Source organism: Schistocerca americana, chromosome 1 (assembly GCF_021461395.2).
Source record: "Schistocerca americana isolate TAMUIC-IGC-003095 chromosome 1, iqSchAmer2.1, whole genome shotgun sequence".
NCBI lineage: Eukaryota > Metazoa > Arthropoda > Insecta > Orthoptera > Acrididae > Schistocerca > Schistocerca americana.
Window position 1 is genome coordinate 376,437,818 of NC_060119.1, and position 26,735 is coordinate 376,464,552.

Sequence of the window (26,735 nt, forward strand, 5' to 3'; positions counted from 1 at the left end):
AGTGTACATAATCACATCGCAAAAGCACTACTTACTCTGGATAACTTAGTATCAGGCAACTCTCGGTTTTCGACACTAGCCTTGATATTGATAATAATATTTGGTAGGTGCATAAGTTCGTTGCGTTTCCCAATAAGTTTAATAAACACAATAAACACACATAACAGAGACTTTAATCATCAATGATATACAACCCTTCACTATTTACAGCAGTTCGCCAACTGTGATGTAACTTCTCGATTCCGCGACTCTGGAAATCACTTGGTTTCAAAGGCGAAGAAATCGTTGAGCCATGCTTGCAGCGCATTTTCAGTTGACAAGGAAGTTCCTTTAAAGTTGTCCAATATAGAGCGGAAAAAGTGAAAATCTAAGGGTGCGAGACCAGGTGAATAAGGTTGGTGCGGAATGATTTCCCAACCCACCTCTTGTATAGTGTTTCTTGTCAGTCTAACAGAATGCTGGCAGGCGTTATCATGGAACAGCATCACTTCCCGCAGTATTCCAGGTCGTTCTTCATGGACTGCGTCTGCAAAACGTCTCCGTTCTTGACAATAAATATCAGAAGTGATCTTTATTCCTCGAGGAAGCAATTCGTAGTACACCACATCGTCGCTGTTCCACCAGATGCATAACATTATCTTTTGTGGGTGTGCGTAGGTCTTTACATAGGGAGCTGTTGCTTTTTTTGGGGTGAACCATTCCTTTCTTTTCCTAAGGTTAACATAAACGTACCGTTTTTCGTCACCAGTAACACTACCGGATAGGAATGGTCGGTGTTGTTCGTGAGCCAGTTGACGACGAGCAAATAGAGATGCACATATGGTCATCCGCTCATTTTTGTGATTTTTGGCTTAGAGCATACGGTACTCATACAGCCGATCTTTTAGCCTGCTCCATTGCATGCAAATGTCGCACGGTTGTGGAATGATCTCAGTCCTTCACATTTGCAAGTTCTAGAGTACAATGACATGGATCATTGTGGATTAATGCATTTAAACGTTCATCATCATACCCCGAAGGTCTCCCTGAATATGGAGAGTCGCTAACGTCAAAACGATCCTGCTTAAAACCAGAGAACCGTTTTCTTGTCGTTCTCTGTCCAACGGCATTAGCCTCATAGCGCAAATGTTTCTGGCTGCTTCTATTGCTGTTACCCCTCTACTGAACTCCAACGGAAGACTATTTCTCCACTTGGCACTCCAGTTTTTAGCATCCCCAGCTCCACTCACTATTTCGAAATGACAAAATGACACTATATTAATTCGAATAGCAACAGTAGACTATAAACAAAAAATGACAATCAGTAAATAAACCAATAGCAACCGGAATACGACCGTGCAAAACAAAAGCGCTACGAACTTATGCACAAACCTAATGTAGGCAGATACTAACCTTTCTAGCCTAATGCGGAAAAACTACAATATGCAATCCTTTAATTAGTAATGAGGGTCTAGCTCCATTCACCATTTAGATTTTAGACCGATAATTAACCTTAGCCTAGAACTACAGAGCTCAGTCAACGTATGTGAGTGTAGCTTACACTAAGGAACCAGAAGGCTGGCGCTTTATTACATGTAACCAAATCAACAGCCATAAGCACGGCTACTTATGCCGTTCACAGTAACCAGCACTAAGGACATAAACCAATATTCGGGCACACCCACAGGTCAGTCTCTCGACAATAACGGCCAGCACAATGTTCTGCCTGAGATGTCTTAACGAATTTCAGGCACATAAAAGAATTACTGACTTCAGTCTTCAATATGAACACAACATGTTAAAGCACTCATCGATCACCAAACGGAGTACCAAAAGCAAGTCACATCGTCAGCCCACGAGGGCGGACTGAACGAAAGCCACTAGCACAGGAGTGAACTAGAAGCGACTGCTTCGTGATCACATTAGCAAGACAATTCCAGAGCGTGTGCTTCGTATCAGCTTCGTCGCGTAGTAAAAAGGAATACGCAAACTGATCCGCAGCGCCCGTGGTCGGCGAGACTTACACGCATAACCACAGTCACTTTACTCCCTTAGTTATACCGTTGGCCGAGTATAGAATAGGTTTATGCAGAGCATCAGTTGTGATAGTTGTAATATCATTAGCATATCGTCATTCACAGAAAGACTACGTCACCTCGTGACAGGAACATACCGGCACACACAGCAAACGACTTCATTAACTTTTTGTATGTCCATCCTTTTGACCGGAGGTCTGGGGGATCACAGCCTTTCGCTATTGTAAGAAAAGGAAACGCGTACAGCCGTCCTTATGATCTTATTTATTGTGTAGCTGCCAGTTTCGGCGCTTCAGTGCGCCATGTTCTGGCCTGTATGCACGATCAGTAATGACAGCATTATTAACTTATCAACCATGCAATACAAAGACAGATTACAAACAGAATGAGAACCAAGGACAAGACTCTACAAGTGAATTTACAGTAATCATTTGACAGAACGAACAGATACTGGCATTGTCACATGCCTAAAATATATCAAAACGAATTTCCACTCTATAGATTGTACAATTATACCATTTCTTAATAACTTCATTAAATAACTGTTCCATTCTTTTCATTGGCCAGTCGGATTGGACTGCGTCCTTCAGTTCTTTGAAGCGCTTCCCTTTCAGTTGTTTCTAGCGGACCAAATACCAGAAACGAAATTAGAATTATATTAATACCTTCAGACACCATATCCATATAAGTATATAGTTCTGGCAACAACGGCCATGACCTTCTTCTTCTGTGCGAGTGCACACATATTCCCCGAACTCTTACGGGACTTGGTAAGAATGTCTTCCACGAGTAATGAGTGTGTTGGGGTGGGACACTACGAATGTAGTGTGTGGACATTCGAGGTGAGAATATGGGTCTTGCGGGAGGAGTGCGCGAGATAGTCCCTACAGTCGCACTATCCACTGGGCCCTCGGTGGCTCAGATGGAGAGAGCGTCTGCCATGTAAGCAGGAGATCCCGGGTTCGAGTCCCGGTCGGGACATACATTTTCACCCGTCCCTGTTGAGATATATATCAACGCCCGTTAGCAGCTGAAGGTATTAATATAATTCTAATTTCATTCTAGACGGCTGCAGGTCATCATGTCCGAAAGAACAGACACCATATCCATATAAGTAAATACCTGAAAGGCGACACGTGGGAGCTGTAGGGTGGTTGCCCAAGCTGCTCCCACTTGCACCTGGCCATTACACTTTGTGCGACCTTGGAGACGTGTAGAAGCGCGTTATCGTGGAGCAAAATCACTCCCTCCGTGAGCAACCCCTGCCATTCGCTCTTGATGGACTGCGTAGGTTAAGGTGTGTCACGCAGCACGCGTCAGTGTTATTGAGCTTTCCGTGATCCAGGAATTCGATGATTATAGGACTGACGTCGAAAAAGACAGTGATCATCACCTTAGCTGTTGAGACGACAGATTTGAACTTTTAGCGGCAGTTGACGACGCATGATTCCATTGTATGCTGTCTCCAGATGTGTCACTATTTTTTCCCAAAGCGGGATATGCAGACTGCAACCGGGTTTATTCTTACGACGTTTCGCAGCTTTTCATTTGAACACTCCTTATAAAAATAACACTCGCGATTCAGTTTCGCAGCTCGCTCTGTTCACCAGTGAAGTAACTGGAAGATCATATTATGCATCTTGTTGCACAACCGCAGGCATCCAACAGCTTATGTGACGTCTGAACAGACAAGGCCTACGGTCCGACGAAGCCACTTCTGGCCACAAAACTATAGCTCTCCTGTAAAAGCTGCATATCCACCACACCAAGCGACGAAAAGAGAGACTTGACACGCCGGCCGATCTCGCCTCCTCAGCCTGGAACACCACATGAAGGATCCGCCCCGATAGCTGAGTGGCCAGCGTGACGGGATGCCGTCCTACGGGCCTGGGTTCGATTCCCGGCTGGGTCGGGGATTTTCTCCGCTCAGGGACTGAGTGATGTGTTGTCTTCATCATCATTTCATCCCCATCCGGGGCGCAGGTCGCTCAATGTGGCGTCGAATGTAATTAAGACCTCCCGGCCACTGACGCCAAACGCTCATTTCCATTTACCGCAGGAAGGGCCCCGCACTACATTAACGCGGCGATTCAAATTTCCGGACGGAAGAACACCCGGCACAACAGAAAACCTGTAGATTATTATTGTTTAAAAATATATGTAACGTATGTTCAACAGACGGTTTATTTTAATACCGTATAAAATTTGAAGTAAATCGGTCCAAGTACATTTCGAGATTTTCACTAGCAACGTTTCCGCTTTATACGAGGGCCGTTCAGAAAGTAACCTCCGGTTGATTTAAAAAAATACACCAAGTTAAATAAAAATATTTTAATATATACATCTTACAACTACATCTTTGCACTATTTTTCTACATAGTCTCCATAGCGATTGAGGCACTTATCGTATCTCTTCACAAGCTTTGAAATTCCTTCTGCATAAAAATCACCCGCTTGTGCCTGGAGCCAGCCTGTGACCGCATCTTTGAGCTCTTCGTCGTCATCAAACCGCTGTGACCCGAGCCATTTCTTCAAATGCATGAAGAGGTGATAATCACTTGGCGCCAGGTCTGGGCTGTAAGGTGGATGGTTGATAACGACCCACTTGAAGGACTCAAGAAGGGCCGTTGTTCTGCGAGCAGAGTGAGGACGGGCGTTATCATGCAAAAAAACGATACTGGAAGTCAGCATACCACGGCGTTTGTTCTGTATAGCCCGTCGTAACTTTTTTATTGTTTCACAGTACACGTCTTGATTAATGGTCGTACCACGTTCCATGAATTCAACCAACAACACCCCTTTGGCATCCCAAAACACCGTTGCCATCAGTTTTCTGGCAGAAAAATCTTGCGAGGCTTTTCTTGGTTTGGTAGGCGAATTTGAATGTGCCCACATCTTTGATTGTTCTTTTGTCTCAGGGTTCACGTACTTAATCCAGGTTTCGTCACCGGTCACGATTCTGTTTAACAATGGTTCTCCTTCGTCCTCATAACGTGACAGAAAGTCTAATGCAGAGGCCATTCTTTGAGTTTTGTGGTGGTCGGAAAGAATTTTGGGCACCCATCGTGCACAGAACATACGGTAACCCAATATTGCTGTCACTATCTCGTACAAGAGAGTCTTAGAAATCTGTGGAAAACCAGTAGACAACTACGACATTGAGAAACGTCGATTTTCACGAACTTTTGCATCAACTGTCTGAACGAGTTCGTCAGTCACCAATGATGGTCTACCACTCCTCTCTTCATCATGAACGTTTTCTCGTCCACTTTTAAATAAACGTACCCATTCACGGACAACTCCTTCACTCATAACTCTTGGTCTGTACACGGCACAAAGCTCACGATGAATAGCTGCTGCAGAATATTCTTTGGCTGTAAAAAACCTTATGACAGCACGCACTTCACATTTGGCGGGGTTTTCTATTGCAGCACACATTTCAAACTGCCACAAAAACTAAACTAGCGCAGGTACGACGTTCACTCGACCACGGCTTGATGCCGACTGACCTGTTGAGTGCGTGAACGCACAGATGGCGTCGCTACTCCCCCCACAACCCGCACTGTGACCAATCGGAGGTTACTTTCTGAACCGTCCTCGTATATTAACGCAGATCTTACTACTTGTGCTCAGATATCGTATACATTTTCTGTCTATGAATCGCGTAAATTTTATTCTGTGTGTTGGCGAATTTTGATTTTCGATGTAGCGTGTTTTCTGCGATGGAGACTGCGGAACAGCTCATCATTTGCCTAACCGAGCGTGGAAAACCACTTAAAAGACCACACTCAGACTAGCTCATGTAAAAGACCAACAGTCACTGATCCGCCAGATGAGCTCAGTTCGGATGTAGCCAATCCAACGTTTCTCACAAATCAATATGCTCGAGTTGAACAATACGAGAGAGACAGCGACGAATGTCAAGCAGTATCCTTGAATATATGAAAGGCAGGATGACACAAATTGGCTGTTTAAAAGGAATATAACATGATATTGCAAAAATAAGCGTAGCACAAGAGACTGTCACAGAAACTCCGACCCTTGTTTGGTACAAGTTTTCAGTTACATGACGTTACATGGTCAGTTTTCTTTGAAACCGTCAGACAGCATCTCTAGGTTAGACACATAATAATATAGCAATGTAAAACGTAATTACTTGAGACGTAATGAAGCTACTTATTGGTGGTTTGCTTCTACAAGTATGGTAACTCAAAATGTTTCCCGTGTTTCCTTGCGGCAGTTGGTACCGCGTGCACAATAGTCATGTGGACTCCACAGCAGAAGGTGTTCTGTGTGCTTTCTTTCACGGAGCTAAAGTCTGTTATATTGGTACGACGCCATTTTCGGCATGAGTATGGACTGCGACCAACTGATGATGTTCCCAATTACCTAACAGTCAATAAATTGGGGCAAGCGACTTTGGGAAACTGGGAGTTTGCTGTCGATGTCGGACCACCACGCTAAGCACACAGTTCCAGAGGCCCCCTACAGCCGCAGACGTTACGCCACTTGATGTTTTACTGTGAGGGTTTATCAAAAATCAAGTGTATCAGACAACAATTTGTGATCTGTCAGATCTGCGCCGCCGCATTTATGCAGGTATCGCAAATGTTACGCCTGTAATGTTGCAAAATACTTGAAGAGAAGTGGAATACACGTTATATGTCTGTTGTGCCATTAATGATGCCCATATCGAGGTGTATTAGGTGTGTAAAAACGTTTTGTCAATATCAATTAAATTCTCCAACAGCAGTGCAACTAAGATGTTATTTTATTTTATTTTGACGACAACCAGTTTCGGCATTCCACTGTGCCATCTTCAGGCCCCATTTGCATCTTTCAAAATAAATGGTATTGCCATACAGTGGCAAACATCCCTGAATTTCGTGGGTTCAAACCTTTCCACAAGTGTTTGATTCGAAGACTTGGTAGAAAGCACTTGTGAAACGGTTTGAATTCACGAAATCTAGGGATATATGTCACTGTATGGCATTCTCGTTTATTTTGTGAGATGCATATGCGGCCTGAAGATAGCATAGTGGGATGCCGAAATTGGTTGTCGTAAAAATAAAATAAAATAACATGTTAGTTACACAGCAGTCGGAGACTTTCATTGATATTGTCAATTACTTAACCAGCTGATGTCTCATGGCCAGGATGGATCTACAGAAAAAGATACTGAGTTACCATACTTGCAGAAATTTACCGTCAATAAATATCTCAATTACTTTTCTAGTTATTACATTTTATATCATTGTATATTTAACAAGGACACCCCGTATTTCAGAATATTTTATGCTCATTCCCATGACTAAGCAGTCGATCTCTGTCACTACATAATAACTGCAAGCTAGAGTCAATAAATGGTTCAAATGGCTCTGAGCACTATGGGATTTAACATCTGAGGTCATCAGTCCCCTAGAACTTAGAACTACTTAAACCTAACTAACCTAAGGACATCACACACATCCATGCCCGAGGCAGGATTCGAACCTGCGACCGTAGCGGTCGCGCGGTTCCAGACTGTAGCGCCTAGAATCGCTCAGCCACCCCGGTCAGCCAGAGTCAATACCTCCAGTGACTGTCCCTTTTATTGCTCTCTTTTCACTTTTCTTTTTAGTATAGTTAAGAGCCGTACAGATGAGAGTGTATTAGCTGGCTAGCAAAAGATAAAGAGTCTTCTTAAAAGGAACAGACTACCATAAAAATGTTCAGAGTCCGTGGCTGGGTCCCACCTCAGGTAGCCGACACGGCATTCACTTCCTTCACCCCCGCACTCCAGGCAGTGGACGAAACAGATATCGCCCAGAGAAACCGCAGCATTGTCCAAAGAAGACGTTTAAGACAATAATAAACCTCTAGCCAGGTGTCGCCTTGCCGTGGGAAGCGTGTGAGTCCCTGTTCCTTTAGGAGCGACCCCACAAAATAACGTTCTGTATTAATTTCAGAATCCAGCGTCCTGATTCGTTTTTACTGTTATTTTCCGTGGAGCACACATTTTCACGGCTGTGCCTACGTGCCGGTCTCATAGACCCGTTTCGAAATTGTACCATGGCGTGGGAGAGACCTTCTGCCTGCCTCCCCACCCCAAGGCTCCACTGGTTGAACACAGTGTAAATCTGCACGTATAGGGCATTGTTTAACATCTTTACTTACGTTTTACTGCACTGAACTCACAATATCTGCCACCACTGGCCAGCGAGATACCTGTTCTGATAGAAACAGCCAAGTGTCAGAGCATTTACACTGAAGACACATGCCACTATGCTACGGAAAAGTAATGACAGACGCTGCTAGGAGATGGTGGAGTAAAGACTTCTTGTCGGACGAGCGGTGAGGCGAGCCTTGCGGTCGCAAAGAAAGATGTCCTTTTGTGTACTGAGTACGTAGAGAGAGCTGAATTCATTGTCTCCAGCTGCAACTGCCGCCGCCTTCCGCATTGCGGTATGAGTTTGATAAGATGGACCATCGTTGCATCCACCGATTCCTTAGGGACGCGATATTAGTTCACTCTCTTCAGGAGCCCGTTATCCCGTTTTAATGCTTTATAGCCAGCTAGTTGCTTTCAGTATGCACTTTGTCGATCTTACTGTTCGTATCCATTTTTTTGTGTTCTTCCTACAATTTACTAACCATGCTTACAGTCACTGGTCGTATTAGTGTATTATCCGCATACTTTTTTTGTCGTGTCCATCCACCTGCGCTAAGGTTAGTGTTCACCATGAGAACCTCCTCGTCCAAGCGTTAATTGTTCAGCTCTTCATCTCACTGGATCACTCATGTGTTTTGCTTTTCGATAATAAATCTAATTGTTATAGTGACCACTTGTTTCTGTCACAAATCACATATTGCTATGTTTGATTTGGCCACTACTATTAGTTATCATTTCGTCAGACATTGTCGTCGCACGAAATTACCATTTCCTGTAATTAATATGCACTATCATTTGGCTGCTTCCCTTCTCCGTTAATCATGGGAGATCGGACAACAGCATTATAAGGGTACGTGAAACAGCACAACCGACACCCCACAATATTCTTCACATTACAGATTCAGCATACGCAGTCTGTCCAAGACTGCTTGTGTGATATTCCAAACTGCAATACTATCTCGTTGTGAGTTGCGCTGTTACGATCCTTAAGTTTCAACAACAGCCGTATTAAAGATCAAAGCGCTAGCCTAGCATCGCTGCGGCAGGCGCCCTAGCTGCGAATGGAACGGTATGCGTTTGACACCCGTCAGAAAACGGCGGTGGAGAAGTAATTTAATATCAAGTTTTGTGTTGAGCTTTGTATTCGCTGGCGAGAATTCGTCAAATTCGACCTGAATACCGTCGAGGGCAGCGTGGAGGGTAAAAATCGTAAAGGGAAACCAAGAGATGAATACACTAAACACCGTCACCTGAATACGCTTCTGCTTACCCAGTTTTATGTCTATGACATCGTTTAATACTACTACTCAGGGAACTACGACAATGAAGAGATCTTTTTTCACAAGTGCTTTGTGCATGTCCTTGGCGTTCGACAGTGAACTAGAAGCGACGTACTGCACTTTATTAATACTGAACATGTTATTTGCGCTCACTGCGGTGTCACGCCGTATTATTAGCCACCATATTTCACTTGGTGAATCTGTAGTTGTTCTGAATGCGAGAGAGTTGCTGTTTGTTTCCGTAAGCTACACAGTCGTTGAATTTTTTTTTCGGAATCACACTTGCCGTTTGCTTAACTTATAAACGTACGCAAGAATCGGGAGAAACGACTGGAGACTGGTGTATATACTCCTGCATATCGTCGTTAAAGTAACAGTATCGCGTAAATGAGTTTTCCAGATTTCGGTTAGTCGGAATACTTAACTCAGCGCACCTGCTTTTACCGTCTGAATGATGATTTTTCTATTATTTACGATAAAAATGAAGCTCTCGTAAGTGAGACAATGTTTAGCAATCTCTGAATTGTCCATCACTGCAAAACGAAAATCGAAACTCCGTCTAACTGGAGCGTCGGATGCTCCACGAGGCTGTTCGCGGACGATGCTGTTGTCTGTAGAGAGCGAGGCCCACCAGAAGGACAGGCCATGGCGCGTACGTCACAGCACGTGACACTGCAGGCCTTCCGAATGCCAGCAGCCGTCTCCGGCAAGGAGCCAGTAATTGTTTCAAACGAGTTTAAAAATTGTTGACTGCTCGTTAAAATACACGCAAGCTCTCGATAGCATACGAGAAATTTATGGCCTTTAGTGGGTATCGTCTCAGTTAAATTTGGATTTCCCGTGAGCTGAGCGTTCGCGAAGTATGGCGGACAAGCCATCACAAGTTCGTTGCAGGGCTCGTATATCTCGTTGGTTCGGGTAGAGAGGTGGTGATGTCAGAAGACCGTAGCAAAATGCCAGTAAAGGAACTGAAAGATATTGAGTTCTGGTGCAGTGACTGGCCGCTGTTAACCACTTTCAAATACAATTCTCCAGTTTCATACATAACTTTCAGGTGAGCAGCGATTTCTTTCTCCGTGAAAAGATCGTTTCCTGAAGCGCTCTCCGTTTCCACCAACTGAAACAGTTTAAGAACTGCTTTCCAACACGAAGAGATACGTAACAAGAAACAGCACTGTGTACTGTGACTGCGCGCGGCTTTCCACTTAACCCGTAGCAACTCGAAAGAGTAGCTGCGCCGTATTGTTTCGTCAACGACGATACGTGCTGTAACTGTGCTGTATTTTGAGTACATTTATGTATTTCTTTATTTGTGTAACACAGTTTGTTTTCTCTAAGTTCTCCTATCATATACCTGAAGCCCCATGATGTTTCCACAGTTTCGTGACTGTAGAATCCTGAAAGAGGCTTACAGTATAATTTTTCACAATTTCAAAGCTTCAAAAGCATGAGATCGTAAGTTATTGTTGTGATTGCAAACTTCTTTGCTGGATAGAAGGAATGGGGAAATACGTCTTTTTGTATGAATCTTCTAAAGTAGTCAATTCAGTCTTTGACATTTGCAATAGACATTACTCCTTTAAGTGTTCTTGCAGTTTTCTGTTAAATGTAAATTAAGTATGCTTTCACATTAGAAAGTATAGATAACAGATAGAAAAGCTTGTATTTTTTTGTGAACAAATAACTAGCAATTTCAAATTACAACTACAAATTGTGATTGTAGTTTATAGGGTTAGATCATCGGGTGAAGGAGATAGAGTGGTGTGTATTATTTGCTAAAATTTTAATGGTTTTGATTGAATTAAAAATAGAATAACAATTTGCTGAGTCACCATCTATGTACAGAACTGACCACGATATCATCGTTAAAAAGTGTACCTCGTCGATGATAGAAAGTTGGGCAAAGCAAGACTCTTAACGTATGAAACAATCAGAAGACTTGTTATGGTTTTCTGATGGTTTTATACGAGTACGTTGATGCCCATCTTTGACTAAGTTTTTACTACTGACGACACCCACTTTGTAACGATGACTTGCGGCCAACATTGTCCATAGATTCCGATTCTTTATTAAGCATGGTCTGAGAATGGTTGTTAGTCTACCGAAACAGGTAATTAGCAAATTGTAATTTTAGTTTTTTGATCAAGATTATGAAAAATTTTAACATATAATTGGTGTCCTTTGTACGTGAAGTAAAAAGTGTTAATTACTCCATAAAAGGATGTTAATATTATTATTTTTTTTCTAGATGGGGTGCAACTTGCAAAATTTGTATCTGTATAATGTGCAGATGATAAACTGATTGGGGAGGAAGACAGTTTAGCTCGGTAGTATCTTACGTATTAATTTCAGAAACTGTAAGTAGGCTGTTTAGCTTGAGCAGCGAAGATTTTTGTGAGGTAAGTGATTTGTGAAAGGTATAGTTTAATGTTAGTCAGGGCCATTCTTTTGTAGGGAATTTTAAAAGTCAGATTGCGTTGCGCTAACAAAATATTGTGTGTCAGTTTAAGCACAGTCTTGTATAATTGTTCAAAGGGGACGTTACAAAACTTACGATCAGCCAAAAGGTTTGTTGCACAATGGACTGACATTCAGTATTCAACTCATGTAACACAAAGTCTGCTTGTTTGAAATTCAGATGCAAATTTAACCACATGCTCATACAATTTGTATAAAAGTGTACTTTTTCTAGAACTTTTCTCTTTGAACGCACTGTTCTCGTAAACTTGTGCATAATACATATCTCCTAATGATTTCAAAATTTTTTGTATTGAATGTGTCTTTTGTCTGTTAAAGGGTGTACCAAACCACACGAGGACTGACACCAAATAAAATTTTCCAGATAATGCCTTGTCATTCTGAGGTGATACGTAACCGAACGTCTGGGACTAACGTACTTATAAGTATGGTCACAGCTGAAAGATAGTGTATAGAAACTGCTGTTATTAGGGATAACTTTGTTTCTGCCAATAATCGCTAAACATCAACAGTATGATGCTGTTTCGTAGCTGCTTGGCATATTATCTGTCACTATCGTACACCACAACCATTTGTTTTGACAGCATAAAACATGCTGGAGAGTTGCTTAGTTTGCTTCACTACTGTCACGGCGTTTTGTCCCTATGGGTATCTCTCTGGAGCGTCACGTGGTTTACATACGACCCCGGTTCTCGTAGCTCGCCGGAGAGGAGCGGACACAGAACTGGGCCAGCGTTTGGCGTGCTGTGCTGTGCTGTGGTGTTGTCTGCTGTGTGTTCTCGTAACGGGCCGTGGCCGGATGCCGTGTCTGGAATTCCCGCAGCCACGGACACGACCTCACTCTTTCGCTGCCGGAAGAGGAAACCAGATCACGCTCGATACTCGCCCGAATTACAACAGACATCAGCTGTTGTCTTTTTGTTGGCGTATCTCTTCTCCCAAAGACCGCTATTAGCCGCGGGCAACTGACGGCGCCACTTGTGACGTCAGTGGTGGCGTCACTAACTTGCCCAAAGGTTCATGAACTTGGCAAGGAATGGTCTAGAGCAGGCCTGTTCACGAGGCGGCTAGGTGGGCAAGAGCGCGGTAAAAAAAAAGGATGTGACTGTCAGATGTCATGTAGCGCAGAGAAATACAAAATGTGCGCTGTCCTCAGAGGAATGGCAATACGTTCGCCGTGTTTACTCGTTTCAGCATACTGAGGACGTAAAATTTGTTTTATGTCGGAATCTGTCCTATGTTAAGACTATATGACTCCGTACCAGTATACGGCTGCCCTACTTGGTGTCGACGTCACCTTTTACAATCTGCATTAAGTTAATGGCGCCCTTCAGCTCGCTTTGAACTTCTGACTGTCTGAGAAACTGCCAGCCCAGCCAAACGTAGTTCTCAAAAAATAAACTGCCCACAAGCATGGGGAACCGCTATAGGATAATCTTCAATAAAAATTAAAAAAAAATAAGTTATGTATCGATTATGTACGAGGGTAATCCCAAAAGTAAGGTCTCCTATTTTTTTATAAGTACGTAGACCTGTTTATTTCTCCAATGGTTTACATCAGTTTACAGGTACAGCTTGAACATTTAGCTATTTTGCGACATAATCACCATTTCTGTCGATGCATTTTTGTAGACGCTTGGCAGTTTTTGTATGCCCATGTCATACCAGCTCGCTGCCATGCTGTTCAGAAAGTTATGAACCTCTTCTTTCACCTCGTCGTCGGAGCTGAATCGCTGGGACCACAATTAACGCTGACAGGTACTGCGAGACTCTGAAAAAACTCAATTCAGAACCGGAGAAGAGGAATGTTGAGCAAAGGCGTACACATTCTCCATGACAACGCTCGCCCACATATCGCTCGGCAAATCTTGCTCTCCTGCAATAGTGGAACATAATCAGCCCCCCCCCCCCCGCCCCCCCTATAGTTCCGACTTGGCGCCCAGTGACTATCACCTGTTCCCTAGGTTAAAAGAACATTTGGCCGGAAAGCGAAACAGCTCCGACGACGATGTGAAAGAAGTGGTTCATATCTTCTTGAACAGCATGGCGGCGAGCTGGTATGACATGGGCATACAAAAACTGCCACAGCGTCTACGAAAATGCGTTGACAGAAATGGTGATTATGTCGAAAAATAGCTAAATGTTCAACCTGTAAACTGACGTAAACCACTGTAGAAATAAACAGGTCTATGGTAGTGGTTACAAAAAAATAGGAGACCTTACTTTTGGGGTTACCCTCGTAAAAGTCGACGAAACTTCCACTTTCGCCGTATTTCAGTATAGCCTGCAGGAACTGTAACTAAACTGCTCCAGTTAACGTAGGTCGTAGTATCGAAGGTCCTAGGAGATGATTATCCGCAATCCCCGAGCACGTGTATACAGAGAACCTTCGTTAGTGCACTCTAACATCTATCCCGTACGGGTTCGTATAGTCCCAGATGTGGCTGTTCCTGCAGTTAAACTACCCGCCAAGTGTAAAGACAGCCTCATTTGTAAATAAAACACGTGTGTGGAAGGCAGTATCATTTACTCTTTGGTATACAACCCGCTACACAAACTGCATGCGATGTCGTTAATCAGCTGGTCCTTGAGCTCGCACTCTTTGAAGATGGTGCGCATGTAGGTTGTACTCCTGTAATACTCTCCAAACCGGTACGTGGCTGGTTTCCACAGCAAGGGCTGTAACACGCAGCCTGCCTGAAGGTTCACTGCTACCAATCACTTCATCCTCAAAAACTGGTATTCTCACCTCACACCGACCACTACCAACATGGTGAGCAAGCAAACTCCCTGCTTCTTGTAAGTGTCCATGAACTGCAGCAAAGGTACGGTAGAGTGGGTGTCTTCTGGCATATTTTCGTCAATATGAAGATCTATTCTTCAATTTGGCCTGGCCTCACCTTAACACATAATCATGTCATACGAGTGAGCTCAACAAATCCGTATTCCATGCTTCATTAAGTACTAACAGCAAGAAAATCTGAATTCAGGAGCAATAAGATACGCGGCACCGATTATTACAATATTACAACAACAGAAGCTGCATGAAGCACTGATTAGATGCATGCCACAGCGGATACAGTACTACAACAACACGAGCTGAGTGACACACCGGGTACGAACGACTGCACAGAACAACCTCACTAGGAGCTGCGCAACACGTCTCTAAATGGCGATGCGCGTAATGACCGTGCATGTAACTCATGAACGACGGACCAAATCTTGTATCCTATTTTCTCATTTAAAATTGTTGTGTGGTTATTCACACGAAAAATGATCGTCTTTGTGTGATCTAACATCCGTCAAAGTTTGTCGGTCAGGTCATGAAACACCCCGTAGATGTAAAATCGGTCTCTGAACATCAACGGCGAGAGAAAATTTACTCACATTCTCGAGAGACCAACACCGTAAAAAAAAGCAATGCGCCCGTACCAGTTTCGTTATAAAAGATCAGGATTTGGTTGCTTACGAAAAATGGTTGTGTCTTGGTAGAATTACATGACTCAAAAAAGTCGCAGAAATCCCCGATACTGCTATTTGGTCATTTAAAATTGTTATGTGGTTATTCGGTATGTACTTTGCTTTCTCAGTCGAACTAAGTTTCTCAAAGCTACAAAATATTGCTATCTTTACTACAACATTAAAGAAAAGAAAATGTGAGTGAAGAAATTGGTCAGTTGTTACTGACTGTTCTTGTGGAAGTTCAATGATCGAGTATTTCAGCCGGTTTGGAAACGTATTCTTAACTAATGAGGTGTACAGTATGTGATTAAGGATATAACACATCCGCGCCTGGATTCAGTTCCATCAAACTTTTTCCGGCTTTGTGATCGTGTTATTTCGTTCCTCCATCGTTCTAGCCGCTGTTGCAACCCGCCGTCATCAGGTTGTATTAAACTGAATTTTATATTAAATGTTAATCACTTTGTTTTATTTGGTATATTGTGAGTAGAGGTTGCGTCCAATCGATGACGGGTGGAATTGGAGGAGGACTTTGAAAGACATAATTGGCTCAGGATTTCCTTAACTTCGTGAGTTATCGGAGAAATACTGGCTTTATTCACGAGAGATGGTAGTTTTGGATCCCGATCGACATATTCTGCTTAACCTTACCCTAGTATCTACAAATCGTTATAGGGGAAAGGTTGTTTTGGTACTCTCAAGAAAAATGTTTCTTGTAACTTTTTTACTGTAGTGGCCTGAAGGGAAAAGTGTCAGGGGAAAGAACTAATGAGTGTAAATGATCAGTTTATGCGAATTGTAAGAACACAACATTTTGAACAGAGGAAAGAGAAAACTATTACTTTTATATTTCGATTGTATGCATCTGCAAATCAGAAACGACAGCTGTTGTGTCGAACAGACATAAATGTTCTGATTTTAAGGTAAAATATCTAATATACAACAGTGATTTCGTGGCGCCGCCGTTGTTCACTCGCAATTTTCCTCCTTTTCAGTTACATCATCGGCATCTTCGATGTACATATACACACTCCTGTTGGTCTTCTGCCACGGGCTGGAACACGGGGCGGCGTTTACTCATGGTGAGTGAATATGTAAATATGATTACTTAACACTTTATCACCCTAGCAAAACAACTGAGGCCCTTCTGTCTTTCGTTTGCGTGAAATAGTGTTACTTCGACCAAGTGAGCTGAAAAGTAGTATAGTGTGGATGTTCCGAGAAAAGTGCAGCAGCACAGATGTCAGCAAGGAAAATATTAGTGTTCTTTTTGTTTAGTTTAGGATACACACAATATGGTCATCATCCAGAGAAAGAAAGAAAAAACTAAATATGGTAAAAAATAAAGGGTAGCTGTAAGTCCATAAGACGAAGGCGTGGTTAAATAAAATTGGGATACGGGCTGTCAGGATATTATTTTCATTTGTATGTTATCGTTGGCAACTGGTGTACATAATATACAGCTACCACCATAGTACATAAGCAGTACTAGTGATCTTTAAAATAACTTTATGGAAGTACTTTCAGAGCATACAGTATTTAATAGCATATCATAATAACACACCGCGGTAATGGACAATAAGTACAGTTCTTTTAGAATATTGACGTAAAGGTAGCACTGAATACATATACATCAATTGAATTTGGGACATTATCTTCTGGTTATATGATACCTTCCAGAGGGCGAAGATGAAGCAGTATCTACAAGATACGGCAGTATTACATGGCAGACAGTCCGTGTCATGGTACGTAAGTTGTCCATAGGAATAACACTCAATTATACGTCCAATTTACTATTCCTTAAAATGTCGCCTTATCTGATGTGAGTGTAGTGGTGACATTGGTGGAAAATTGGTGTTTAATTTGTATCACGCACGAAGTTAGTTACTGAGCGCTACACGACTCATAGGAAAGAGTATGCGATTTAAATCACCTCCCGTTGTTGAACACGTTGAAGTCCGTGGAGGAGTCAGGGAAAGTTTCTATAGTGAAAGCCCCAGTAATATACGTTGGTTATCGTCAAGTATATGTCCAATCACAAAATCATGATCTCCTTGGGGAAGCAGGTTGCGCATTATAATCTTCATGGTCTCTCTGCCGTCGCGTGAAAAACAGAAGACTGAGAAATCACTCCCGCAGCCCTTCATACACGAATGTCTCGAGGTACAATGGAAAGTACCGACTGCTCACTCTCCTATTCCAGCGTCGTGTGTACTCGCTTTAAGTACACTGTCAGATCACATACCACAGAAAGGACTGACAGCAAACAAAGTAGCTGTTCGACAGATAAAACACAAAATAGTTTGGAGGGGAAAAATCTGAGAGAAGATAAAGAAATGTGGGCATTATGTAGCAAATAGGTTGTCGATCAGTTCCCTCTCTGGAGCCTTCAAATAACTCAGCAGTTCTCCTTCTATGTTTATCTGGTGACTTGAAATTGAAAAGGGTAGAAAAAAGGCTCAGATCTAACTTTTGTTTCGACTGGCTTCCTTCTGGATATCAGTTAAGTCACTGCGCGACAGAAAAATACTTCAATCAGATTGTTACAATGGTCTATTTTCTAGTTTCTTCACATGTATCCCTTCCCGTACATTCAGCGTCAGTTTAGCGAGTCGTTAGAACAAAAATTCTTCAACACCTTAAATTAGCTTCACGTACTTTTATTACGGGAGCACGAGGAGTTCAATCGTATTTACTTGGAACGTGGTGTGTGACATAAACTGGGAGGGAATAGCACTCTGTAGTGAAATCGCGGACGATAACCTCGGGACCCCCACTGACGTAATCGTTTCGGAGAAAGGAAACAGTGTGAGACGGCTTCCATACCGACAACAAGTGTAACGAACAATTAGGAATGGAGAGCAGCAGACAGTCAGTCAAGGACTCCTGAGTGATGGGAAAACTAATTTAGGTAGCGTTGCAACAGCGGCTGCTTTTCATCCGGGTTAGAGCGGCTTCTGAAGTCAAGTACCAGAACATATTCAAGCTAGCTAAGAAGCGTTGGCCGGTTTGATACCACTGTCATGTTAAACTGCAAATATTTAGTATTTCGCGAGGCATTTCGGCATCATGATGCCATCACCAGATCCACGTCTATTAATTATACATTATCTTGTAAGACTGCAGCTGGCTTAGGTCGGATATTCTCATTGTTGTCGAGGTTGTTGTGTGAAACTGAATTTAAGTAGCGAGGTTGTATCGCCGTCGTCTTTGTCGTCGCCTTGCATACGAGAAATAAGCATCAGCCTGTTGAATCCTCACAAATTTTGTGTCCGTTGTCGGCTTGGTCCACCTATATCGCCGGCCGCGGTGACCGAGCGGTTCTAGGCGCTACAGTCCGGAATCGCGCGACTGCTACGGTCGCAGGTTCGAATCCTGCCTCGGGCATGGATGTATGTGATGTCCTTAGGTTAGTTAGGTTTAATTAGTTCTAAGTTCTAGGGGACTGATAACCTCAGATGTTAAGTCCCATAGTGCTCAGAGCCATTTGAACCACCTATATCCCTCCTTTCTTTCGGATTGTACTTTAGAAGTTGCTTGGGCAGTATTTCACCTATTATTCTATTTACATGTTGTTTCCACCTAACTCTGTTCAAATGGTTCAAATGGCTCTGAGCACTATGGGACTTAACTTCTGAGATCATCAGTCCCCTAGAACTTAGAACTACTTAAACCTAACTAACCTAAGGACATCACACAGCCAAGCCCGAGGCAGGATTCGAACCTGGGACCATAGCGGTTCCAGACTGTAGCGCCTAGAACCGCTCGGCCACTCTGGACGGCACCTAACTCTGTATTCAGTTATTTCTTCATTAATGCCATGTTCAGTTCACACCAAACTACTTCATTTTTAATTAAACCACTTTTTGTACAGCATTTCACTTTCTCTCTGTAGCTTTCGAAATTTTAATTTTTGAATCTTTCTGAGTTTTTAATTAAGTGTTCTTTTGACTGTTGCACATCATACTTGAAATTTGTGCAGATTTCTTCTATAACATCGTCATAGAAGATAGGCTCCTGATCATGGTGGGAGCAGGCACAGCATTGTGTCAAACTAGCTGTCGCTATTAAACGTGTCTGAAGCTGAAAAGTAGGTTGTTATAAAATAGATAAGATAATTGAAATTTATTTGCTAGTGACTAAATAGCATATTTCGGCACTTACTGATAACTGTCCCTTCTCAACTTAAATGTACTTCCAATACTGGGAGTTCCTCTTAAAAGTCATCAAGCGCATTTTCTCTTATTTTTCAGCAGATATTTGCAATTTCGTTTTTTCATTGTGTAGTTGGCGTTAGCCCAAGTAAATACTGTTCATTACACCTTTTACGCTACACCCAACGTCGACGGAAAGCATAGGTATTTTTCCCACTACAAACAAAATTATTTTTAAGAAGGAATTTTACGTGATCATCCCATAAAGCGGTCCCAAATTAGGGTAGTGCGATATTCGTTCTATCGATGTATGTTAACAGTGACAGTGAACTTAAAGAATATCCAGTATTCCAGTAGTGGCAGCACCACCCAGACCTTCGCTGACTACTAACACTGGCCAGCAGCGCTGCTCAGTTGCTGCTACAGTACTGATTATATACATGGGTCTCTCCTAAGAGTTGTCAAGCACCTTTTCTTTGGTGTTTCGGCATATATTTTCAGTTTCTTTTTTGGAATTTGTGGTAAGATCGTATGAGACCATACTGCTGACGTCATCGGTCCCTCAGCTTACACACTTCTTAATCTAACTTAAACTAACTGACGCTAAGGACGACACACACACCCATCCCCGAGAGAGGATTCCAACCTCCAACGGGGGCATCCGCGCGGACCGTGACAAGACGCCTCAAACCGCGCGGTTACCCCTCGCGGCTTTTTTGGAATATGTGAATAATGTCAGCCCAAACAAGTTCACTCAAACCTCGATATAGCGCATTTCATAGGACCACGAAAATTAAATTATTGTACCAGGGTTATTGTTATAATGAGGTTTGGAGCAAGGAGTCATGCTTTCGTGGCTTAGAAGTACATTACTGTAGTGCTTTTCTGATGAAAAATAACATTAAAAGACAAATAATGAAACACATTTTGTTAACTTCATTTCTGTAGAATATCTTACTTTTGTGTACAGAAAAATTCACTTATTTTCCTTTGTTTCTTTTTCTTAAAGATTCTCTTGTGAATATTGTCTTTATCTCCTCTAACGAAATCAATTGTTGCGCTGAAACACTGAGGATTGGAGATGCTACTTGCTGAATGGTTTGCAACTAACCTATTAGCTCCATCAGAGGAGGAGAATTCGCACTTATCGCATCACTGTCATCGTCAGAATTACCCTTTAACTCCTCGATGATAGATTCGTCGATATATGGTTCAAACACCAACGCCTCATCATCCACTGAAGCATCTATGGATATACCAGCAACTGCTGAATCAATCTCTAGGTCACTTTGAATATCATCCTGTGTTATTTCATCCATCACAACATTCTCACCAACATCTTCACTTTCGGAAATTCTTGCATTTTCCCAGCAGTTCACAATCATATTCGGCTGTACACTGTTCCATGGAATTAGCAATCATGTCACAAGCCTGCTTCACATTGAAACCGTAGGAATTGCTCCCCTTTCTTTCAGTATTTGCGATCACGTGTTAAACTAAACGTGAACGGTATTTTGTCTTAAAGTTCTTAATTATCTCCATATCTAGTGGCTGAAGAATCTAAGTACGTTCTTCAACGCTGTTGTTATGCACACCACAATTACCCACCATCAATGCAATTTTCTGATTCTTCATTGACATCTCTTTATGAAGCGAGAGCAGCCACTCACTAAAAAGAGTAGGCGTCACCCATGCTTTTCGATTTGCTTTGTAACTGACTGCAATAAAAGAAATCACATTTACTATACGACTGTAGCAAAACATTACAGCTGAAGCTATACTGTACTGAATTAACTTATAAATTAAAGGAAGGTAAAATAAAATGTATGTATACTCTTATCTGGTAAGCTCCTAAGGTTTTGAAGCACCGCGGGTTCGCTGATCCGATCACCATTGGTTTCGCTTTGTGTGTCCCTGACGCGTTGCTGCGGAGAAGAACAGTTAGGGGTACTTTAGACTGCTTCCCTCTTTTATACTTTTCTTCTCTAAAGGCCATCGTCTTCTGTGGCATCAGATGATAAAACAACCCTGTCCTCATCTGCGTTGTACGAGTTTACACATGGTGTTTTTCCTCAAAATTCTGCATCACCTAAAGGTGCTGGTTTTTCTTCTCCTGAAATCACTTTAAAAATGATCCCATGCCTGTCTTTAAATCTTTGCAACCATCCATTACTTGCCTTAAAATTAGAATTGCCAAGTAACTTAGAGAAATCTAAGGCTTTTTGACATATCAACGGACCATTAATTGATACATTCTGCGCACGCATCTCATTAAACCACCGCAGTGTAGCTCTGTCCACATCGTCAGCAGCAGCCGTCTTCATTTTCTTGAAGGGTTAAATTTGCCACCTACAAAACTTTCTTCTGTTCTTTTCGTTTTTTTTTAAGGAATGTAGATAACGTTGATTATGCAGTCCATACTTCATCGCCACGTCTACATGTTTCTTTCCGTTATAAGTGTCTTTGAAAACATCTATTTTTGTCTCCAGTCTTATTTGTTTCCGAATTCCAGCCATTATCCAAATCTAAGCTAAGTCCAAAGCGTTTACATCAACTAAAAACATTCACAGATTGCAAAAATCGCGGAGATAAGCTGCATATGAGCCCAACAAAACACGTCTGTCTGCTACTGAAGTCAACAATGGACAAACTAAACACTCGTTCAAACAAAGGAGCTCTTTGACGTTTGCCGCTCAGCACAGCTCGCCCACGGCTGTACGCTATTCTCTTTACCGCTAAAATAAATACAGTAATGTAGTATGTAGCGTAGCATCTGGAAATGAAGCGCCCGAAAGTCTAGTAGCTAAATAAACAATACCTACCGCTATAGTGAGCTTGTTAGAGGTAGGAAACAGTAAATTCCTCGAAATTCTGTCTTCGTTATAACAGGGTGTCGCTAAATTTACTTCATAGTTCTAATGAGGGGTAATTAACGAACTACATATAGGACATCGGCCGGGCCCACATAAAATTATCACTGTACGCGGGTTTATCGTTGTATTGGTAATCGTTATACGGAGGTTTGACTATATTGCTCATCACGCCATTCATGCGGCGCCAGGCGTCAACGGAAAGTGTCACTGTTTCTCGTTACAAGTGGAATTCTACGTGCCCTTTTGATAGAGCGGTCCCAAGTTAGTCTAGTTCGTTTTATCGATATGTGTTAACAGAAACATTAAAACACGACCAGTGTTGCAGCAGTGGCAGCACTGCCCTGGCCCGCCCTCACTGACTGCTACCAACACGCAGTAGCGCTGCTCAGTCGCTGCTAGAGTACTGGTTATTCATCGTGTTTTAATGTTACTGTCAATACCTATCCATAAAACAAATATCACACTACACTAATGTGGGACCGCTCTATCGAAAGGACACGTAAAACTCCACTTCAAAAATCATTTTGTTTATAATGGGAAACAATCTGACGCGTTCCGTCTACTATGAGCGTCACATGAAAGACATGATGAGCAGTGTTGGTTTGGGCTGACTCCAGCTACAGACTGCAAAAACGAAATTGCAAGTATCTGGCGAAATAGCAGAGAATATGCATCTGACGACTGTTAGGAGGGTATCCTGTATATACAGCCAGACTTACGGTATCCACCACTCGGGTAGTGCTTCTGAAATCCAGAAAATCTCGACCAGAGTCCAGATCAGGTTATTTCTAGGGCCGGCCGGAGTGGCCGTGCGGTTCTAGGCGCTACAGTCTGGAACCGAGCGACCGCTACGGTCGCAGGTTCGAATCCCGCCTCGGGCATGGATGTGTGTGATGTCCTTAGGTTGGTTAGGTTTAATTAGTTCTAAGTTATAGGCGTCTGATGACCTCAGAAGTTAAGTCGCATAGTGCTCAGAGCCATTCGAACCATTTATTTCTAGGTCCACTGATGTGCAATACGTTCACACATTAACACTTCGTGCCATCATCGACGCCGTACGCCCTCCAGCACAGTATTCGCTTGAGTAATTGCAGTTAACGACTTACCCTGACACATAAGCCGGTCGTACAGTTTCTTTCTTTCCGCTCTGATCGCTATACCGCAACATGTCGCGTACAACACTGGGGTCCACAGAAATTGTGACTCTAGGGAGGTCTGTAACCCGTCGCCTCGACGTCTACCCACTCCTCTAACCCCCCCCCCCCCCACCTCCCCCCACTCCACAACCCCTGCTTCTCTCTCTCTCTCTCTCTCTCTCTCTCTCACACACACACACACACACACACACACATAATGCAGTAGTTGTGAATATGTCTTCATCTTGACTTTCACTTATATTTATTTGATAGCTGGTATTTAAAGTGAAAGTCATTCTCCTTCCTTTTAAAATTTCAGGCGAATCTTGAACTCTTGGCTGTTTTGTTTAACTTGTGTGACGATGATCCGTCTTGTACGATAGTGCAGCCCCTCCCATTACGACTTTATGACTACCCCACGAATATCTTCGTGATACGTGTACAACCTGATGATATTTATTAATTTGCTATTTTTGTTTGGCCTATTATCTAGATATAAGAATAGAGCAATGTTGAACACGAATTAGTATTCTAACACAAAATTTTAAATGTGTTAGTGTAACTCAGTTTGTTTGATGAGAAAAGAAATCTCTAAATAAGATAGTTATACTAAAAAAAATCTACATACTACCCTTTGTCCGTCTGGCTTACAGATTTACGAGGGCTGGAACTTAAATAGTGGCAACTATATATTCACAACCGATACAAAAAGAGTTGTTCAAAAAATGTTGAAATGTGTGTGAAATTTTATGGGACTTAACTGCTAAGGTAATCAGTCCCTAAGCTTACACACTACTTAACCTAAATTATCCTAAGGACAAACACACACACCCATGGCCGAGGGAGGAATCTAACCTCCACCGGGACTAGCCACACAGCCCATGACTGCAGCGCCTGAGACCGCTCGGCTAATCCCGCGCGGCCATAAAGAGTTACATGTTTACACCTGTCACTGTCCTTCAAAGTAGTCACCAGTGCTGTGTAGAACCAGTTGCCAACGGTGTGGAAGGCGTAGTATACCGTTAGCTGAGCCTGTTATGTTGATAGTGCGAATGGAGCGGTCTACTGCCTGTCGAATCTCTGGAACAATTTTGAAGCGAATGCCAAGATGTGGTTGCTTCATCTTCGGAATCAAATCAAAGTCACAAGGACTTAAGTCCGGGGAGTATAGTGGATGGTACAGTACTTCCCAGTCCCACCGACCGAGCAGAGCAGCCACAGCTTGCGCTGTTTGCGCCCGCGCGTTGTCATGCAAAATGATGGGTGGGTTGCGCAGAAAGTGTCGCCGCTTCTTTCGCAAAGCTGGTCGCAGGTGATGCTCAAAAAACGAACAATAATACTGTGTATAATCTTGATCCAACCCCATTATTCCTGTTTGTAAAACATAGTGGCACCGTTACGTTAGACCACTTGTTCACAGGTGACTGTTTCCCTAAATGTGCGCACGCCGGTGACGTGGAATGGGCGAGTCCATTTGCTCGGAGGTAAGGTAGGTATGTCGAAAACGTGTGCCATCAGCGATAATAGTAGATCTCATTGCATAGTGTCTCTACAGCAGTGTTGCCACTATTTAAGTTCCAACCTACGTATTGTCACATGCATTGCTGTACTCTACCCCACAGCCGCGCGGGCTAGCCGTGCGGTCTCAGGTGCCTTGCCACGGTTCGCGCAGCTGTCCCCGTCGGAGGTTTGAGTCCTCCCTTGGGGATGGGCGTGTGTGTTGTCCCTAGCATAAGTTAGTTTAGGTTAGATTAAGTAGTGTTTAAGCCTAGAGACCGATGACCTTAGCAGTTTGTTCCCATAGAGCTTACCACAAATTTCTAAAATTACTCTACCCCACAACACAGATTTTGTAATTTATAATTCTAGACTACATTATGCTACACAACACTACACAGCACGAGACTACAGGGCCGGCAGCTGGTATGAGTATAGTGGGTAACTCAACCACTCACAAAATTCAGAGTGGTAAAGTACCCACTGTGCATTTGGGGGAGTATACGTACACCGAGCAGGAGCTGCTGTGCCACTTGCAGTTACAAAGACATACTTACATCTTAGTGAGAGTTCTCTCCTACTTCTGGGAGAGCTCCTGTCTTCTCCAGGGCGCCGGACAGTTGCCTCAGACGGTAGCCAGCCATCCCAAAGTGGAGCAGTAGCATCACGAACGTGTGGTGGCGTTGCTAACCTTAACATACTTGTGTAGCTTGCAGGTGCACATTTGGAAACGCTGCCGTCCCAAACAGGAGAGCAGCATACCCGAGCTATGCGATCGCTGCCAATCACCGAGAGGTACAGTGTAGGAGCCATTCGGATCGGGATAGAAGCTCTATCAACGTTCTCTCCCGAACTTATTTCCTCACAGCTTCGTCTTACGGACTTAACAGTTACAGCTACACTTGCACTTATGAAAATACATGTCCAGATTAACTAACCTAAAAAAAAAGAACTAGAAGAAGTGGCGTAGGTAAGCTCAATACTTCCTTCTTTTTGTTTCACAGCGTATTCCGATACTTATTCTAGGCGCTTACCTAAAGAGGGCAGTAACAGACGTTTTTCAGTGTATTATGCGCTTAGCTGCAAATCGCTCCCTGGTTTTATAATATAAAAAGAATTAATGAAATTATTTTTCATCGGACGGTGCTTTGTCTTTAGTGCTGCCGGCTAGTGAAATTTCAGAAAGTTGTGATGGGTAGTTCCGATACAGAAACGACCGGTTTCTGACGCAACTATACAGAATCGAAGATGATACAGAAAACTATTCATATTGTAAAAAAAAAAGTGTAACTCGAACTAAAAAATAAACGATATACGTGAATAGTAAAACCGAAAAATTTATCATAAAACCATATTCTGAAGTTTTCGACCAACTGATGGCGTCATTAAAGAGTCGATTCGTCAAAGATTCTGCGAAACGTTTTAAATCACTGGAAAATATTATTCTCCGACAACCTACAGATTTCGATGAAATTGTGAAATGTAATAAAGAACGTTTCTGATGGAGAGGTTGATAGGCAATAGAGACATATTTATGAAACTTTCGAAAAGACAAAACGTGCAGGCAAAAAACTTGAGGGAAAATGTAGAGCTTTTTTTTTAGTTATGAATAAACAAGAGCTCTAATACCAGAGTTCATCGCTATGTTTACTTCGTATTACGATTCCTGGAGGCCGGCAGATGTGGGCG

At 42.7% G+C, this 26,735-nt stretch overlaps 1 protein-coding gene and 1 non-coding gene across 2 annotated transcripts in view; both read left to right on the forward strand.

Moving 5' to 3' along the window:
- LOC124551771 overlaps positions 1–26,735 on the forward strand; it is a 236,086-nt gene that overhangs the window by 118,883 nt on the left and 90,468 nt on the right. Inside the window, exon 4 of the mRNA XM_047126470.1 lies at positions 16,382–16,468. Within this exon, the coding sequence (XP_046982426.1) occupies positions 16,382–16,468 (87 nt within the window). The remainder of the gene's footprint in view (positions 1–16,381; positions 16,469–26,735) is intronic.
- Positions 2,922–2,996, forward strand: Trnat-ugu. Its single transcript has one exon. It is a non-coding gene; the product is annotated as a tRNA-Thr (tRNA).